The following is a 21,489-nucleotide window of genomic DNA, read 5'->3' as shown; positions in this document are numbered from 1 at the left end:
AAAACAATACAATACAATTCAACACCTAGGAATACATCTAACCAAGGAGGTAAAAGATCTCTACAAGGAGAACTATGAAACACTGCTGAAAGAAATCATAGATGACACAAACAAATGAAAATACATCTCAGTCAGGCTCATGGACTTCATAATTCAATATCATGACAATGACCATACTGCCCAAAGCAGATAACAGATTCAATGAAATTCCCGTCAAATTAACAACATCATTTTTACAAAGAATTAGAGAAAATAATCCTAAAATTATATGGAATCCCAAAAGTACCTGAATAGCCAAAACAATCCCAAGCAAAAAAAGTACAAATCTGAAGAAATCACATAACCCAACTCAAATTATACTACAAGGCTATACTAACAAAACAGCATGGTGTTGATATAAAAGTAGATACACACACCAGTGGAAGAGAATATAGAATCCCCCCCCAAAAAACAAATAGTTAAACCAATTTGTCTTCACCAAAGCATGCAAAAACATATACTGGGAAAAGGACACACTATTCCATAAATGATTCTGGAAAAACTGGATAGTCACATGCAGAAGAACGAATCCTGCAGAAGAATAAATTTTGTGTATGGAGTTCTATCTCTTACCATATATACAAATAAACTTAAGATGAATTAAATACTTTAAGATCTGAAACCATTAAAATTTTAGAAGAAAATCTAGGAAAACCTCTTCTGGGCGTTGGTCTAGGCAAATAATTTATAACTAACAGATAGCCCAAAAGCAAATTCAACAAAAACAAAAGTAAATACATGGGACCTAATTAAACTAGAAAGCTTAGGCATAGAGCAGAAATAGTCATCAGAGTGAACATATAACCCAAAGAATGGGAGAAAATATTTGCAAACTATGCATTCAGCAAAGACCTCACATCCAGAATCCACAAATAACTCAAACATATCAGCAAGAAATAAACAAATAATCCTATGAAAAAGTGGGCAAATGATATGAATAGAAATTTCTCAAAAGAAGACATACAAATGGCCAACAAACATATGAAAAAATGCTCAACATTACTAATCATGAGGAAAATGGAAATTAAAACCACAATAAGATACCACCTTACCCCAGGCAGGATGGCAAGTATTAAAAATTAAAAAAATAAAAATAAATAAATATAGGCATGGATGTGGTGAAAAGGGAACACTTACATATGGCTGTTAGGAATGTAAATTAGTACAGCATTTGTGGAAAACAGTATGGAGATTTCTCAAAGAACTAAAAGTTGATCTGTTATTCAATCCAGAAATTCTATGACTGGGTATCTACCCAAAGGAAAATAAGTCATTATAGCAAAAAGTCATTTGCATAAATATGTTTATTGCAGCAAAATTCACAAGTACAAAAACATGCAACCAACATAAGTGGCCATTAACTGATGAGTGGATAAAGAAAATATGGCACATATACACCACTGAATACTACTCGTCCCTAAAACAGCATGAAATAATACCTTTTGCAGCAATTTGAATGGAGCTGGAAGCTATTATTCTAAGTGAAGCAGCTCAGGGGTGAAAAACCAAATACTACGTGTTCCCACTTATTAAGTGGGAACTAACCTATGGGTACTCAAAGGCCTGCAGAGTGGTGTAATGGACACTGGAGACTCAGAAATAGAGAGGGTAGGAAGTAGGAATAAGAAACTCCATATTGGGTACATTGTAGACTACTCAAGTGATGGGTACACTAAAATTAGACTTTACCACTATACAATTTATCCATGTAACCAACAATAACTTGTACCTCTAAAGCTACTGATGGAAATAAAATTAAAATACAAATCAAAATTAAATATCTTTTATTACATCAAAGTTATAATGTCCCAAAACCCTTGGAATCTCTGGAGTAATAGGAGTGTCTTTTGTATGTTAATGAGATGACTGGTGGCTGGGGATCTCTACTAAATAGCTTCAAAGTGTGAGCTGCTTGCCAGGGAAATCAACCATATGATTAGAGCATTGGAATTTTCAGGCCCACCCCTTCCACTTCCAGTGAGGGCAGAAAGGCTGAAGGCTTAGAAACCCAAAAGGACTGGGTTCAGGGAGCTTCCAGATCGCTGAGGATGTGGAGGCTCCTGGAGAGTGGCAAGCTTAGAGAGGGCATGGAAGCACTGTGCTCATCCCTACATGCCTCGCCTTATGCATCTCTTTCATCTCGGCGTTCACCTGTATTCCTTGTAATATACTTCTTGATAAATAGTTACATATAAATAAGGCGTTTTCCTAAGTTCTGTGAGCCACTCCAGCAAATTAATTGAACCAAAGCAGGAAGTTATGGAAACTTTAATTCACTGAAGGTCATTCAGAAGTACAGGTCACAACCTGGGACTTGTGATTGGCATCTATAGTGGGAGACAGTTTAGTGGGACTGAGTCCTTAGTCTTGGTATCTGACAACTGCAGGCTGAAGGTATCAGAATTGAATTTAATTAGAGGACACCCAGCTGGTATCTGCTGGAGATGTGCTTGGTATGAGGGAAAATAACCCCACACATCTAGTGTCAGAAGTGTTGTGTTGAGTGGTATTCAAATTTTTTCTTTTCTCTCTTAAGTATGTGTTGTTTCACTTTTGTTTATAAAGCAAAAAAAAAAAAAAAATCACTTTCCACATATAATTTTTATTTCCTAGTAAAGGTCTTAATGATAACTGCTTATCATTAAGCATAATGAAGCTACTACTTACAAAAATAAATCATAATAAATGCTGATTAATGTAAAGATATTAATCTATAGATGTAATTAATTAATATAATCGAATTTAAATTTGCAGCAAAATCAATGAATCGGGCAAATAATTTTATTCACAAACATTAGATTGGATAAAATCTAATGAATTGATTTATTTTATGCATTTGTTAAACATCATTTAGATGCACTAAATTTTCTATTAAAATCAAAACTGAATGTAAAACCATCATTCACAATTTCAAACTTGAGTGTAATTTTTCTTGCTTTCCATTTACTATGATATCACATTATAGATTTATGATTAATTTGAATTAAAATATGTTTTGAAACACTTAGATTTATTTGTTTCTAACCTGCTAGTAAGTTTCCAAATAAAATTATTTGCCCTTATTAAAATGCTGCATGTACTATCGGAATTAAAAAGTTATCCAATATCTATGTGTGTGAGGTTGCCTATGCTTCTATAGCTGGGCACCAGTCAATAACAAATATGTTCTTAGCCCCAACTCAGCAAGTTTAGATTATTTTTCAGCCTTAAAAATAGAAAAGAAAAAGACTCAACTCACATAACTAGAAGAACATTTATTAGTCCATACACGTTTTTTGTTTTTGTTTTTTGTGGTGTTTGTTTGTTTTGTTTGTTTGTTTTCAAATGGAGTCTTGCTCTGTTGCTCAAGGTGGAGTGCAGTGGTACGATCTTGGCTCACGGCAACATCCGCCTCCTGGGTTCAAGCAATTCTCCTGCCTCAGCCTCCCGAGTAGCTGGGATTACAGGTGCACACCACCATGCCCGGCTAATTTTTTGTATTTTTAGTAGAGACGGGGTTTTGCTACGTTGGCCGGGCTGGCCTAGAACTCCTGGCCTCAAGTGATCCACTCCCCTTTGCCTCCCAAAGTGCCAGGATTACAGGCATGAGATACCGTGCCCGGCCAGGCTTTTTTTGACTATAGAGTATTAATTTTTTAACAAAATTACTAGCCTAGGAACTGTCCAAAAGATAATTTTCAGAAATTAATTTAATTCCTATAAACGTCTAGTCCTGGAGAGTTTAAATGAAGCAACTTAGAAGATTGTTTACCAGTAGTCTCTTCATGTCAATGATCATGTACTTTTTAGACTACCGCTGTCAGACAGAAAGATAATACAAAGCCACATCTGTAACGTTATATTTTCTAGTAGGCATGCTGTGAGAGTAAAGTGGGTGAAATTAATTGTGCTACGATATTTTATTTTAATTATATCCTAAATGATATTATTTCAACATGTAACCAACATAAAAAACTATTAATGTGATAGCTCACATTCTCTTTTTCATAGTAAGTCTTAAAAATCTGTGCACATTTTACATTGATAGCACATTTCAATTTGAACACATTTTCAACAAAGTGAAATGTAATCTTAGCAAAAAAAGTACAGTTGTGTTTAACAGAAAATTACATTACTTTAAAGTTCATGAATTAAAATTTAAATTAATTTAAATTGAATAAAGTTAAAACTTCACTTCCTCAGTTGCACTAGCTACATTTTAGCTGTTCAATTGACTCATGTGCTTACAGGCTACCACACCATACCTTACGGTTCTAAACCAAGTAAGAGACCAGACAAATCTGAGTCTATTTCATGAATAATTCATCATTTTAAATAAAATACACTCCTAAATATACAATATTTCCCTCAGTTTATTAAGTGTGTGGTATTTTAAATTGTTATGTTTTCTAAAATGTTACTCTCAAAATGTTATAGTCACTGTGAACCTGAATGATAAGCTTGTAACAGCATAGCCTTTCATTTTTTTCTTAAAATGTATAGAGATGAATACTTGCCATTTTTGAAGTGACTAGTTTCATTATCACTAAATTAGTTTAAATTTTATTGATATATTATTCAGTGATTCAACCTACAAAATGGTCACATTCATTGAACAAGAGAGCAAAATTTTAATACTGTTCTGTATTAAGGAGCAGAGAACATAACCAAGGGCTTCACTTTGTATAAAAAGATGAGTGGATTCTCGAAGAGAAAAGCATGGAAGCTGGCATCAAAAGCAACGAAACGTCCTAATGCGGGGCTTAAAACCTAGATGATGGCAAACCACCACGGCACACGCATACCTATGTGAAAAACCGCCACGGCACACGCGTACCTATGTGAAAAACCGCCACGGCACACGCGTACCTATGTGAAAAACCGCCACGGCACACGCGTACCTATGTGAAAAACCGCCACGGCACACGCGTACCCATGTGAAAAACCGCCACGGCACACGCGTACCCATGTGAAAAACCGCCACGGCACACGTGTACCTACGTAGAAAACCACCATGGCACATGTATACCCATGTAACAAACCTGCGCGTTCAGCACATGTATCCCAAAACTTAAAGTAAAATTAAAAAGAAAAAAAGCAATGAAATGAACCATGGAAAATCTGATCATGGCATCTCGGTTTCACCCAAACAACACATCCATCTGATTTGAATTGTGTGCTTGAAGTAAGAACTAATGCAAAGATCAGGGAACAGAATATCAAAAATGAAATGAGTGAATGGTAAAGTGCTTCTGGTTTACTCTTCTATCATTGTTTTTTCTAAATTCAATATAAATTATTATCAAAGGAGACAACAGTGATGATAAAATATGAAATTAATTTATGTCCACATAACAAAAAGGAATGTGAGGGAGAGAGAAGTTGGAAACAACAATATAAGATGAATAAGAATGAATTCCTAGAGGAAGTAATGAAAATTGATTACTTCAGCCTGAGGTAGAATTAATATAAATGTGAATGAATACATGCAGACACACTACTTTTAGGAGATGAAGTTACACTGAAAAAAGCATTATTATGTGATGTGAGAAAAACTTGAATTCGATATTACTTAATACAGTCACTGAAAAGCCACTCCATCTTTCTGAATCTGAATTTCATCTTTTATAAAATGGAGTTAATTGATGTTAGAGATATTAAGAGTATAAATAATATCCTAGCATTCAGACATTCAATAAATATTAGGTTTGTTTATACTGTTAAGATATACTGTAGTAACAATAGTAGCTGTGAATAAATAAGCCCTTACACACATTTTTAATTATAGGCTCACTCAGTATCTTTGAATCCTTTCAAATAGCTCATGAGAGTGAAATTATTATCTTCTTTGAGACATGGAAATCTGCCTCCAGAAATACCAAGTAACAAGCAAAATTACCTCACCAGTATGCTGAAGAGCAGGAGCTCAAACAGGGGTAATCCAGAAACCCTGCTCTGAAACACCCTCCGTGCTATAAGATAGTGCACACTCATACTTTATATATCATCAGAAATGTTTAACTTCATATTTTAATTATTAAATCCTCCTACCTGTGGCCTACAATGTATTTATCATAGAAAACCTGCTGTGTGGTATCTGGACAAAACAGGGTATTGGTGGTCACCATGTTTGATAATATAATAATATCGACTCATCTACATGTTTGTATAGATCAATACAGACAGCTCTGACTCTGCTTTATCAACTACATTTATGAAATATCCTAATCCTGTAGTTGTCATTTTAAGAATGTTCACAGACCCTTTGGGAGGCTGAGGCGGGTGGATCATGAGGTCAGGAATTTGAGACCAGCTTGGCCAACATGGTAAAAACTCATCTGTACTAAAAATACAAAAATTACCCAGGCGTGGTGTCAGGCACCTGTAATACCCACTACTCAGAAGGCTGAGGTGGGAGAATTGCTTGAAGCCAGGAGGCGGAGGTTGCAGTGAACCGAGATTGTGCCACTGCAGGCTGGGCAACAGAGCAAGGCTTCATCTCAAAATAAATAAATAAATACATACATAAAAAGAATGTTCACAGACCAAAGCAAGTGGATCACTTGAGGCCAGGAGATTGAGACCAGCCTGGCCAACATGCCATGTCTACTAAAAATACAAAAAAAAAAAAAAAACCAGCGAGGTGTGGTGGCACACGCCTGTAATCCCAGCTGCTCAGGAGGCTGGGCACAATAATTGTTTGAACCCAAGAGGCGGAGGTTGCAGTGAACAGAGATGGTGCCACTGCACTCCAGACCCTGCACTTCCCTACAAACCTATGTTTTCATCAAAAGCCAAGTAATCAAATAAATAAAATAAGTAAAATAAGTAAGTAATAAGTAAATAAGCAAACAAATAAACCTAATAAATAAATAAAAACCAACCAAACAAATCCCTTATACTGAAACTTAAAATTTTATCCCTTGCACTGAAATTCAGAATTTTTTTCCCTCTTTTCATTCATAGTGCCCATTCAGACACCACACCTTACTTATTCTTTACTCATACTGACTTTTGAGTTATGTACTTCTTGAATTATTTATGTTTCCTGAAGAAATGCTATGGTAAAATTCTGAGAAAAAGAAATGGGATAAATTATATTAAGAAGTGTCTTCAACATTTTTCCAGCGTTTTTGAATTGCACAGTGTTTATTTAGCACAATGTCAATTATAACAACTGTCTTGAAATAATATTCCCGATGTTGATAAAAAGACCAGATTTGTAAGCTAAATATTTTGTGGAATTCCTAATTTCGAATATATTTATACTTACACTTAAGTAGTCAAAATAATGAAACTATCATTAATTAGGTGCATATCATGTATGTATTACATGTATTTCTCATGTAACTCTATAGATTTATAAGATATGTGTATTAATTACAGTCAAGGAATGTAAAGTTTATAGAATTTGAGAAAATGGTTAAAAAGTATACAAATGTTGAGTTTCAAACTTTTACCTTACATCAAATCCTATGCTTTCTACATACGGTAGCATAAATTGTTAAATAGGTCTCTGTGTCTTTCTTCTGAACATGGTTTCTGAATGTTTATATACCAAGTGATAAAACTGTATTTCCTCACCTTCAAAACCACATTCCTCTTTCCTTCTTTCTCACATAAAGAAACCACAAAATTATATACTTAGTTGATCAAATTATAAAATAGAAAATGTCTTGTTTTCTTTTCGTATTTCCCCACACAATCCTTCAGCATGTTCTGATGAATCCACTAGCAAAATCTCCATATTACTTTCTTCTTTCTTCACTGCTAAGAAACTAGACCAAATTATCATCATTCATCAATTGGAGTATTCCATTTCCATAACTGGTTTTGATGTTTCCAGTAATTAACTACAACATTAATTTGTTCATATTGACCAGAGTGTTATTTAAAATTATAAATTATGTCATATTAATCCCTTGCTTGAAATTCATTTGTGTCATTTCATTGTACTAAAAGTGAAATGCCCAAAACTTCCTTTGATCTTCTAAGCCTTCTTATCTGGCTCTGCTTACTTTCCCATCTTCATCTAGCATGGCTCTTTTTATCAACTCACTCTATTCTCACAAGCTTTCTGTTCCTAGAATGTACCAAGCCTTAATTCACAAAATTTGCACTTTCTTTTCATATGCCTAGAAGATTTTTTTCCCTCATCTCTTTTGTGCAGGCTCTTTTTCAACGTTCAGCTCTCTACATGTAGTCTACTCAGAAAGGATTTGGTAGTCTGATGTTTTTAAACAAATTATTCTAGCATACCACATTCTTACTTCCAGAATGTCTCTCAATCTGAGATGGACTCTGTGTATTTGGTCATTGCCTGCTTACTCTACTGGATAGAATATAAAATCTAGATTCACTGCATCATGCCTGACTTTGGAAAAAGGCCTGACATCATAGGCCCTGTACCAATGCTTGTGAAATATGTGTCTAGAAGGTACATTTAGTGAGAGAATAAGAATCATTTTTTGTTTGTACAGGAAAAAAATGTACACAAGCACATCTTAGAGATATCACAGATTCGGTTTCAGATTACCACAGTAAAGTGAAGATAGAAATAAATTGGATCACATATTTTTTCTTGGTTTCTCAGTGCATTAAAAAGCTATCTTTAAATTATAGTCTCTTCAGTGTACAGTAATATTGTCTAAAAACGTGGATATCTTAACTTAAAATATTGCTGAAAATTATGATTATATGAACCTTCAGCAAGTAACAATCTTTTCGCTGCAAAGGGCCTTGCCTTGATGTTGATAGCTGCTGACTTATCAGGGTGCTGCTTGTTGAAGTTTGGGGGTGGCTGTGCAGTTTCTTAAAATAAGACGACAATGATGTTTGCTGCCTTGACTCTCTTTTACATAAAATATTTCTCTGGGCCGGGCGCGGTGGCTCACGCCTGTAATCCCAGCACTTTGGGAGGCCGAGGCGGGAGGATCAGGAGGTCAGGAGATCGAGACCATCCTAGCTAACACAGTGAAACCCCATCTCTACTAAAAATATAAAAAATTAGCTGGGCTTGGTGGTGGGCGTCTGTAGTCCCAGCTACTGGGGAGGCTGAGGCAGGAGAATGGCGTGAACCCGGGAGGCGGAGCTTGCAGTGAGCCGAGATCGCACCACTGCACTCCAGCCTGGGCGGCAGAGCCAGACTCCGTCTCAAAAAAAAAAAAAAAAAAAAAAAAAAAATTTCTCTGTAGCATGCGATGCTATTTGATAGCATTTTACCCACAGTAGAACTAATTTCAAAAGTGGAATCAATTAACTCAAACTGTGCCTCTGTTTTATCAACTACATTTATGAAATATCCTAATCCTGTAGTTGTCATTTTTAGATTGTTCACAGACACTTTGGGAGGCTGAGGCAGGTGGATCATGAAGTCAGGAATTTGAGACCAGCTTGGCCAACATGGTAAAAACCCATCTCTACTAAAAATACAAAAATTACCCAGGCGTGGTGTCAGGCCCCTGGAATACCCGCTACTCAGGAGGCTGAGGCAGGAGAATTGCCTGAACCCATGAGGCGGAGGTTGCAGTGAGCTGAGATTGCACCACTGCACCCCAGGCTGGGTAACAGAGCAAGGCTTCATCTTGAAAAAAACAATAAATAAATAAAAAGAATGTTCACAGACCAAAGCAGGTGGATCACTTGAGGCCAGGAGATTGAGACCAGCCTGGCCAACATGCCATGTCTACTAAAAATACAAAAAAAAAAAAAAACCAGCGAGGTGTGGTGGCACACACTTGTAATCCCAGCTACTTGAGAGGCTGAGGCGTGCGAATTGTTTGAACCCAAGAGGCGGGGGTTACAGTGAACAGAGATGGTGCCACTGCACTCTAGCCTGGGTGACAGAGAAAGACTTTGTCTCAAAAGCAAAAAACAAAAAACATTCACAACGTGTTCACCAAAAGTAGATTCTATATCCATAATCCACTTTCTTTGTTTACCCATAAGAAACAACTCCTCACCTATTTGTTTTACTAATGTTCTTTCTTAAAGGCATCAAGAATGGTAAATTATTTCTAGAAGGCTTTCAATTTACATTGTCCAGCTCCATCAGAGGAATCACTATCTATGGTAGCTATAGCCTTAATTTTTTTTTCTCCAACTGTTAGTGTAGGTTCAGAGTGTGCATGTGCAGGTTTGTTACTTATGTAAAGTGTGTGTCACTGGAGTTTGGTGTACAAATGATCCTGTCACCCAGATCGTGAGCACAGTATCTGAGGGTTGAAAAGCAAGATGTATTTTTTGAATAATAAAAAATTGAAAGTTGAAATTACTCTGATCCATGGGCTGAAGAATAGATGTTGTGTCAATAGACATGAAAACAACATTAATCTACTTGTACATTTCAGTCAGGGTTTTGGGGGTTTATCAGGTGTATTGTCACTGAGAAGTAATATTTTGAAAGAAATCTTTTTGTTTTCTGTGCAGTAGTTCTCAACAATGGGCTCAAAATATTTATTAAACCATGCTGTAAAAAATGTTTCTGTCATCCAGGCTTTGTTGTTCCATTTATAGAACACAGGCAGAGCAGATTTAGCAAAATTCTAAACTGGCCTTGGAATTTTCAGAACGGCAAATGACCATTGGCTTCATCTTAAAGCCACCAGCTGCATTAGCTCCTAAAGTTAGCGTCGGCCCGTTCTTCAAAGCTTTAAAAACCAGGCATTTACTTCTCTCTACATGAAAGTTTTAGATGGCACGATGGAAGCTTCTTCCAATATAAGACGGTTTCCCTACATTGATAATCTGTTGTTTTGTGTAACCATTTTCATCAAAGATCTTAGCTGAATCTTCTGGATAACTTGTTGCAGCTTCTACATCAGCACTTGCTGCTTCACTTTGCATATCTCCATTATGGAGACGGCTTCTTTCCTCAAACCTAGTGAACCAACCTCCGCTAGCTTCCAACGTTTCTTCTGCTGCTTTCTCACCCCTCTCAGTCTTCATAGAGTTGAAGAGCATTTAAATCCTTGCTCTGGAATGGGCTTTGGCTTAAGCAAATGTTGTGTCTTGTTTGATCTTCTAAGCAGACCAGTAAAACTTTCTTCATATGAGAAATACAGCCATTTTGCTTTCTTATCATTGGTGTGTTCACTGCAGGAGCACTTTTTATTTTCCTTCAAGAACTTTTGCTTTGCATCCACAACCTGGCTTACTCTTTGATGCAAAAGGCCTAGCTTTGGGTCTGTCTTGTCTTTTGGCATGCCTTTTTCACCAAGCTTAATCATTTCCAGCTTGCAATTTAAAGATAGGTATGGAATTCTTCCTTTCACTTGAACACTTAAAGGCCATTACACAATTTTTTTTAGCCTAATTTTAATATTACTGTGTCTCAGGGCATAAGGCGGCCTGTGAGAGGGAGAGAGATAGCAGAATGGCTGGTTCTTAGAGCACCCATAACACACACAGGATTTATTGATAGAGTTCATCATTTTATAAGGGCACCCCAAAACAATTACAATAGTAACATGAAAGACCAGTGATCACAGATCACCACAACATGCACAATAATAGTGGCAAAGTTTGAAATACTGGGAGAATTGCCAAACGTGATATGGAGATATGAAGTGAGCACATGCTATTGAAAAAATGACGTGAGTTGACCTACTCCATGCAGGGTTGCTATAAACCTTACATTTGTAAAAGAGCAATATATGTGAAGCACAATAAAGTAAAAGCACAATAAATAGTACAGGTATGACTGCACCCACTGGCACGAACCTACAGAAGTCCTGCTGCACACTGAAGTATATATTGTAATCATTACACTCAAGACTGCTACTATTTTACTTGATATTTCCAAATAGATGAACAGATTTATAAATAAATTATGTTAATTTATTAAGTTCATCCCCATCAAGCTACCAATAACTTTCTTCACAGAATTGGGAAGAAATTAGTTTAAAGTTCATATGGAACCAAAAAAGAGCCCGCATTGCCAAGTCAATCCTAAGCCAAAAGAACAGAGCTGGAGGCATCACGCTACCCCACTTCAAACTATACTACAAGGCTACAGTAACCAAAACAGCATGGTACTGGTACCAAAAGAGAGATAGACCAATGGAAAAGAACAGAGCCCTCAGAAATAATGCCACACATCTACAAGTATCTGATCTTTGACAAACCTGACAAAAACAAGAAATGGGGAAAGGATTACCTATTTAATAAATGGTGCTGGGAAAACTGGCTAGCCATATGTAGAAAGCTGAAACTGGATCCCTTCCTTACACCTTATACAAAAATTAATTCAAGATGGACTAAAGACTTAAATGTTAGACCTAAAACCATAAAAACCCGAGAAGAAAACCTAGGCAATACCATTCAGGACATAGGGATGGGCAAGGACTTCATGTCTAAAACACCAAAAGCAATGGCAACAAAAGCCAAAATTGACAAATGGGATCTAAGTAAACTAAAGAGCTTCTGCACAGCGAAAGAAACTACTATCAGAGTGAACAGGCAACCTACAGAATGGGAGAAAATTTTTGCAATCTACTCATCTGACAAAGGGCTAATATCCAGAATCTACAAAGAACTTAAACAAATTTACAAGAAAAAAAAACCCCATCAAAAAGTGGGTGAAGGATATGAATAGACACTTCTCAAAAGAAGACATTTATGCAGCCAAAAGACACATGAAAAAATGCTCATCATCACTGGTCATCTGAGAAATGCAAATCAAAACCATAATGATATACCATCTCACACCAGTTAGAATGGCGATCATTAAAAAGTCAGGAAACAACAGGTGCTGGAGAGGATGTGGAGAAATAGGAACACTTTTACACTGTTGGTGGGAGTGTAAACTAGTTCAACCATTGTGGAAGTCAGTGTGGCGATTCCTCAGGGATCTAGAACTAGAAATACCATTTGACCCAGCCATCCCATTACTGGGTATATACCCAAAGGACTATAAATCATGCTGCTATAAAGACACATGCACACATATATTTATTGCAGCACTATTGACAATAGCAGAGACATGGAACCAACCCAAATGTCCAACAATGATAGACTGGATTAAGAAAATGTGGCACATATACACCACGGAATACTGTGCAGCCATAAAAAAGGATGAGTTCATGTCCTTTGTAGAGACATGGATGAAGCTGGAAACCATCATTCCCAGCAAACTATCGCAAAGACAAAAAACCAAACACTGCATGTTCTCACTCATAGGTGGGAATTGAACAATGAGAACACATGGACCCAGGAAAGTGAACATCACACACTGGGGCCTGTTGTGGGGGAGGGGGGAGGGACAGCATTAGGAAATATACCTAATGTAAATGACGAGTTAATGGGTGCAGCACACCAACATGGCATATGTATACATATGTAACGAACCTGCACGTTGTGCACATGTACCCTAAAACTTAAAGTATAATAAAAAAGAGAAAAAAGTCATGTAGAAAATGAAAAACAATAATAAATGGCTATTAAAAAAAGAAACTATCAAGAATTGAATAACATTTAAAAGGGAGCACTATTAATGTTATGTAGACATGTGCTGATTTATCTTAAGAATGATTAAATTTTAGAGGATTCTTTGGTGCAGAAGCAAGATAGTAGAATAGGGAACCCCAAGCTCTTCTTCCCATAGACACACCAATTCAACAATAATGCAAGTATAAGTTCCTTTTGTTAGAAATACATAAACTAGTCAAAAGGCTTTGGCACCCTTCGTTAGCCACATTAAAACTGGTAGGAAAATTGGAAGCAACATCTCAGTATAATCCTATCCGTGGTGCAGCATTATATAATAAGGAGGAAACTTCTAGCTGCCAACCTCTTCCTAGGAAAAGAGCTAGACCATGGGTCAAATATTCCAACTTATCCAGGGGCTATTCAAGGAATTTGCTTCAGTCTTGCCTGTCTTGAAGCAATGATGAGATCCAATATACACTAGACCCCCAGGTATTTAAAAGAACAATATAGTAGTCTAAACTGGCACAGACACTTGCCACAGCTATCTGGCTAACTGCAGAGCAAGTAGGTGAAAAATCTAGCTTTCATTTTTTCCCAGGGGAGGGAAAGATTTGGACCACACAACCAATGTTTCAACTTCTCAGAATGATGTCAGAATGATTGGCTTCTGCCTCATCTATCACAGAGAACTAAAGAGACTTGGCATACTCTAGACACCTAGGGGCCACTAAGAAAAAAGACAGTGGTTTAGGGTAGCACAAAGGTTTTAGAGAACCCCCAGAATCTCTGGCTGGGTTGGTTGGTGATGATCTTCTCCTAATTGAAGTCAATCCATGAAGACTGGTAGAGGTGATAGATTTTTCTAATGCATATATACCAATGAGGAAAAAAAAAAAAAACTTGTAGAAGTGCTCAACAGAATCTCACAGGAAAAATGAACTAGGCCCATAATAAAAAGGACCAAACAGAAATTTTAGTGAAAGAAGAAAGTAACCTCACTAAAACATTCAATAGAAGGATTCAATAGCAGACTAGATTAAACAGAAGAATGTAACACTGGCTTAAATGTGGGTTGCTTTAAATATCACAGTCAGAAAAGAAAAAAAAATAAGTTTTTTTTTTTTTTAAAACTTGAAGAAAACATAAGGCACTTATCGGACATCATCAAGAAGACAAATAGACACATTAGAGTTCCAGAAGAAAAAGAGAGGAAAGGACAGAAAACTTATTCAAATTGATAATAGGTGAAAATTTCCCTAATCCCAATGAAGAAATGAACATCTAATTCAAAATCCTAAAAGACTCTCTCTGCCTCAATAAGATAAAACCAAGGAAATCCATACTGTGGCACATCAATTAAAGTATCAATAGTCAAAGATAAAAAGATATATTTGAAAGCAACAAGAAAAAAGAGACTCAAAACATACAAGGGAATCTCCATAACAATATCAGGTTACCTCTCAGTAGAAACTTTTTAGGCCAAAAGGGCCTGGGATAAATTACTGAAAGAAAAAAACTGCCAGCCAAGAATCCCATAACCAGCAAAATTGTTCTTCAAAAATGAAGAGGGATAAAGATTTTCCCTGGTAAATAAAAAAAGGTGAGGGAGCTCATCACCACTAGACTTACCCTACAGGAAATGCTAAATTGAAAACAATGCTCACATTGAAGCAAAAGTATGCCAAAGAGCAGCATGATAGCCTACCAAGTATAAAACTCATTGGTAGAGGTAAAAATATAGACAAATACAGAATAATGCATATTTTTAATCTTGGGGGTAAATCCTTTCAATCCTATATAAGAGGTAAAATAAAAAGAGATAAAGTGTGACATCATTAACAAAGTTTTGAGGGGAAGAAGTAAAATATAGAATTTGTATGCCATTGAAGTTAAGTTCTTATTAGTGCAAATAGACTGTTATTAGTGTGAGATATTTAAGTAAATCTTATGCCAACCATGAAGAAAATGCAAATATAAATTATACAAAAAAGAGAAAGAAATGAAAGCATATTAATACTAAATATAAAATAAAAATACAAAGCAAGACAGTATAAGAGGGAAAAAGGTGCATAAGAACTAAGAAGAACAGAAATTAATTCATGAGATGGGCATAGTAAATTCTTCCCTATCAATAACTACTTTAAATGTAAATGTGAAAGACACACCAATAAAACATATGGAACAGACCAATAAATAACAATATGATCCAACAATATGTTTTCTACAAGAGATTCTAGATTTAAATAAATAATGAAATGGAAAAAATATTTTACACAAATAGTAATTAAAACAAAGAAAGCTAGGAATACTTATCTCAGAAAAAAACTAGACTTTACGTTAAAAACAACTGCAAACTGCAAGAGACAAAGAAGGACATTATGTAATGATAAAAGAATAAATTGACTAGGAAGTTATAACAATTATAGATATGTATGCCTCTAACATTAAAACATATAAGTATATTAAAAATTTCACAAAATTGAAGGGAAGACAATAATTGTAGGTGACTACAATACCACACTTAAGGAAACAAATGATGTAAGCAACACTATAGAGCGAATGAACCTAACAGGCATATACAGAGCATTTTACCCCAAAGCAAAAGAACATAAATTCTTCTGAAGTGTACACGAAACATTCTTCAAGATACAGCACATATTAGGCCACAAAACATGTCTTAACACATTTAATAAGATTGATATCAAGCTAATATTTTGACAACCACAGTGGGATAAAACTAGTTTGATACCAGATGAAAATAGAAAAGTTCAAAAATATGTGTAAATTAAACAATACACATTTGAACAACCAGTAGGTCAAAAAAGAGATGATAATACAAATATGCAATTGCTTTGATAACAATTTTTTAAAAATCACGACATACCAAACCTTATGAGATGTTGTAAAAGCAGTACTAAGAGGAAAGTTTATATTGATAAATACCTACTTAATAAAATAAAGATCTTAAATAAACAACCTAACTTTACATCTCAACAAACAAGAAAAAGAACAAAGCCCAAAGTTAGCAGAAGAACATAATAAAGATTAGAGCAGAAATAAAGCCAATAGAGAATGTAAAACAGAAGAAACTCAACATCAAAACTGAGTTAATATTTTGAAAAAAAAGTTGACATATCCTTAGCTAGACTAACTAAGAATAAAAAAGAAAAGAGAAATAAAAACAGAAATTAAACAGGAGGCATTATGAATGATGTCACAGAAAAAGAAAGGATTATACAAATTATCATGAACACTTGTATGCTAAGAAACCAGGTAAACTAGAAGAAACATATAAATTACTGGAAATATACAACCTAGCTAGACTGAATTATGAAGAAATAGAAAATCTAAACGGATTTATAATAAGAAGATTAAGTCATTATTCAAAAAACTCTCAAAAAAGAAAAATCTATAGCAGATGGCATCACTGGTGAATTCTATAAAATATTTGGAGAAGAATTAATGCAAATCCTTCCTAAACTCTGCAAAAGAATTGAACAGGAGTAAACACTCATAAGCTAATTATATGAGGCCAGCATTAATCTGATACCAAAGCCAGACAAAAACACCACAAAAAGGAAAACTACAGACCAATATACTAGAATTAATACACATACAAAAGTCTTCAACAAAGTGCTAGCAAACTGAAACAATAGCACATTAAAAAGTCTCCATACCATGATTAAATATGACTTATCTCTGGGATGTAAAGATGATTTATAAAACAAAAACTAATCTAATAGACTACATTAACGAAATAAAAAATTAAAATCTCATGATTACCTCATAGATGCAAATAAGCATTTGACAATAATGAGCACACTTTCATGATAAAAACTCTCAAAAAACTAATAATAGAAGAAAAGTACCTCAATATAATAATGGCCATATCCTCTGCTATATTATAAAGAGCAGCAAAAAGGCCAAGAGTAACACATTCAAGGGTGAAAACTTGGAAGCTATTCTTCCAACATCAGGAACATGAGAAGGATGTCCATTCTTGGCACATTTATTTAACATAATCCTGTGAATCCCAGCAAGATCCATTGAACATAAAAAAGAAATAACAGGCATCCAAATTAGAAAAAAAGATATAAAATTTTCTTTGTAGGCAAATGCCATGATTTTATATGTAGAAACGTTAAAGTCTCCATTTAAAATAAAAAAGCTCTTTTCTTTTTTGGTTTCCATACACTAACAGCAAACTATGTGAAAAGGAAATTAGAAAATATCATTCACAATAGTATTAAAGGAATAAAATACTTAAGAATAAAGTTAACTAAAGAGGGAAAAATCTTATCCTGAAAACTAAAAACTACAGAACATTGATGAAAGAAATTAAAGATGACACAAACAAGTGAGACGATATCCCATATTTCTGGATTGTAATACTTAACATTGTTAAAATGTCTGCACTGTTTAAATCAATCTACAGATTTAATAAAATCTTTATGAAAGTCCCAATTAATTTTTTATAAAATATAGAAACAATTCTCAAATTCATATGGAAACACAAAGTACTCAAAACAGCAAATCTTAAGAACAAAAAACCCACAAAGCTAGAGATATCACACATCTTGGGCTCAAAATAATATTGCAATGATACAGTAAGTAAAACAGTATGCTACTGGCATAAAAACCAACATATAGACCAATAAAACATGATAGCTCAGAAACAAATTCCCACACACGGTCAGCTGTTGTTGGACAAAAGTGCCTACAATACCCAATAGGGAAAAGAGTCTCTTCAACTAATTGTGTTAAGAAAACAGAATATTATATACACAAAAAAAGTCCCTTAACTAACTGTAGTACACACAAAAATCAACAAAAATGGATTAAAGACTTAAATGTAAGAACTCAAAATGTAAAACTCTTAACAGAAAGCATAGAGGAAAAGCTTCATGACTTTGCTGTTGGCAATGATTCCATGGATTTCCTGCATAACAAAGGTATGAACAGCAAAATGATGGATAAATGGGACTACATGACACAAAGAAGCTTCTGCACAGGAAAATAAATTATCAACAAAGTGAAAAAAAAAACAGGCAAAGAATTGTTGAAAATGTTCACAAACTGTGTACCTGATAAGGAGTTAATTTCCATCCAAAACATATAAGGAATTCCTATAACTGAATAGTAAATGCAATCTCATTTACAATAGCCCCCTGACCACAAAAAAAAACCTAGGAATACATCTAACCAAGGAAGTGAAAAATTGCTACAAGGAGAACTACAAAACACTGCTGAAAAAAATCATAGAAGACATAAGCAAATGGAAAAACATCCCTTGCTCATGGAATGAAAGGATCAATATCATTAAAATAGTCATACTGCTGAAAGCAATCTACAGATTCATTGCAATTTCTATCAAATTATCAACATCACTTTTCATAGAATTAGAAAAAGCAATCCTAAAATTAATATGGTACCAAAAAACAGCCTCAATAGACAAAGCGGTCCTAAGCAAAAATAGCAAAGCTGGAGGCATCACATTACAGACTTATAACTATACTACAATGTCATAGTAACCAAAACAGCATGGGACCAGTACAACAATAGTCACATAGATCAATGGAAAATAAACAGAGCCACACACCTACAACCAACGGATCTTTGACAAAATCTACAAAAATAAACAATAGGAAAAGGACATAGTGTTCAATAAATGATACTGGGGAAACTGGATAGCCATAAGCAGTGAAATAAACTGGGCACGTATCTCCTAACATAAACCAAAATTAACTCAGGATGGAATAAAGTCCTCAAACTATAAAAACTCTAGAATAAAACCTAGGAAAGACTCTTCTGGACATTGGCATAGGCAAATAATTTGTAACTAAAACCTCAAAGGCAAATGCAACAACAAAAAATTTGACAAACAGGACTTAATTAAAGTAAAGAGCTTCTGCATAACAAGAGAAACAGTGCAAACTGGCAACCTACAGAATGGAAGAAATATTTGAAAACTATGCATCCAACAAAGAACCCATGCCTAGAATCTAGAAGGAACTAAAACAAAACAACAAAAAAAAATTGTATTAAAAACTGGGCAAAGGACATGAACACGTCTCAAAAGAAGACGTACACACCAACAAACTTATTAAAAAATGCTCAACATCACTAACCATCAGAGAAATTCAAATTAAAGCCACAATGAGATACCATCTCACATCAGTCAAATTGGCTATTATTCTTTTTTTTTAATTATACTTTAAGTTCTAGGGTACATGTGCACAACATGCAGGTTTGTCACATATGTATACATGTGCATGTTGGTTTGCTGCACCCATTAACTTGTCATTTACATTAGGTATTTCTCCTAATGCTATCCCTCCCCCATCCCCGCACCCCACGACAGGCCCCGGGTGTGTGACGTTCCCGTCCTGTGTCCAAGTGTTCTCATTGTTCAATTCCCACCTTTGAGTGAGAACATGCAGTGTTTGGTTTTCTGTCCTTGCAATAGTTTGCTCAGAATGATGGTTTCCAGCTTCATCCATGTCCCTACAAAGGATGTGAACTCATCCTTTTTTATGGCTGCATAGTATTCCGTGGTGTATATGTGCCACATTTTCTTAATCCAGTCTATCATTGATGGACATTTGGATTGGTTCCAAGTCTTTACTATTGTGAATAGTGCCACAGTAAACATACGTGTTCATGTGTCTTTATAGTAGCATGATTTGTAATCCTTTGGGTATATACCCAGTAATGGGATGGCTGGGTCAAATGGTATTTCTAGCTGTAGATCCTTGAGGAATTACCACACTGTCTTCCACAATGGTTGAACTAGTTTACACTCCCACCAACAGTGTAAAAGCATTCCTGTTTCTCCACATCCTCTCCAGCACCTGTTGTTTCCTGACTTTTTAATGACAGCCATTCCAACTGGTGTGGGATATTATCTCATTGTGGTTTTGATTTGCATTTCTCTGACGACCAGTGATGATGAGCATTTTTTCATGTGTCTGTTGGCTGCATAAATGTCTTCTTTTGAAAAGTGTCTGTTGATATCCTTTGCCCACTTTTTGTTGGGATTGTTTGATTTTTTCTTGTAAATTTGTTTTAAGTTCTTTGTAGGTTCTGGATATTAGCCCTTTGTCAGATGGGTAGATTGCAAAAATTTTCTCCCATTCTGTAGGTTGCCTGTTCACTCTGATAGTAGTTTCTTTTGCTGTGCAGAAGCTCTTTAGTTTAATTAGATCCCATTTGTCTATTTTGGCTTTTGTTGCCATCGCTTTCGGTGTTTTAGTCATGAAGTCCTTGCCCATGCCTATATCCTGAATGGTATTGCCTAGGTTTTCTTCTCGGGTTTTTATGGTTTTAGGTCTAACATTTAAGTGTTGAATCCATCTTGAATTAATTTTTGTATAAGGTGTAAGGAAGGGATCCAAATTGGCTATCATTAAAATTTCAAAAAACAACATATGTTGGCAAGGATTTTGAGAAAAGGGAACACTTATGTACTGTTAGTGGAGATGGAAATTAGTTCAGCTCCTGTGGAAAGCAGTTTGGAAATTTCTTAATGAACTGAAAATAGAATTACCATTTGACTCAGCAATCTGATTACTGGGAAAATAAAACATTCTACCAAAAAGACAACTGCACTTTTATGTTTATCGTAGCACTATTCACAATAGTAAGTCTTGGAATCACCCCAGGTGCTCATAAAAAATAATGGTATCATGTCCTTTACAACAATATGAATGCAGTTGGGGGTCTTTATCTTAAGTGAATTAACACAGAAACTGAAAATCAAATACTGCATGCTCTCACTTAAAAGCGGGACCTAAACAATGGCTATACAGGAACATAAACAGGGAAACAGTAGACACTGGGCTTCCCAAAATTGAGGAGGAAGGAAAAGGGTTGAAAAACTTGCTATTATTATGTTCACTCTTTGACTCTTTGGGTGATGGATTCAATAGTAGCCCAAACCCCAGCATTACACAATATATCCATGTAACCAACCTACTCTAGTAAATCCAAATGTAAAAAATACATAAATAAATGCCAAGTACCTAACTACTTGATTGAAAAATG

General features: G+C 35.3%; 2 protein-coding genes across 2 annotated transcripts in view; both read right to left on the bottom strand.

Annotated features, from left to right (window-relative positions):
* Positions 1-6,146, bottom strand: part of LOC134757554 (nuclear pore complex protein Nup50-like) — a 96,449-nt gene extending 90,303 nt beyond the window's left edge. Inside the window, 2 exon segments of the mRNA XM_063700456.1 lie at positions 4,888-5,015; positions 6,070-6,146. Of these exon segments, the coding sequence (XP_063556526.1) occupies positions 4,888-5,015; positions 6,070-6,146 (205 nt within the window).
* CDH18 (cadherin 18) overlaps positions 1-21,489 on the bottom strand; it is a 1,104,389-nt gene that overhangs the window by 920,707 nt on the left and 162,193 nt on the right. The window lies entirely within an intron of this gene.

Source organism: Gorilla gorilla, chromosome 19 (genome assembly GCF_029281585.2).
Source record: "Gorilla gorilla gorilla isolate KB3781 chromosome 19, NHGRI_mGorGor1-v2.1_pri, whole genome shotgun sequence".
NCBI lineage: Eukaryota > Metazoa > Chordata > Mammalia > Primates > Hominidae > Gorilla > Gorilla gorilla.
Note: the sequence above shows the minus strand (reverse complement) of the source record. Positions and strands in the feature narration are given on the sequence as shown.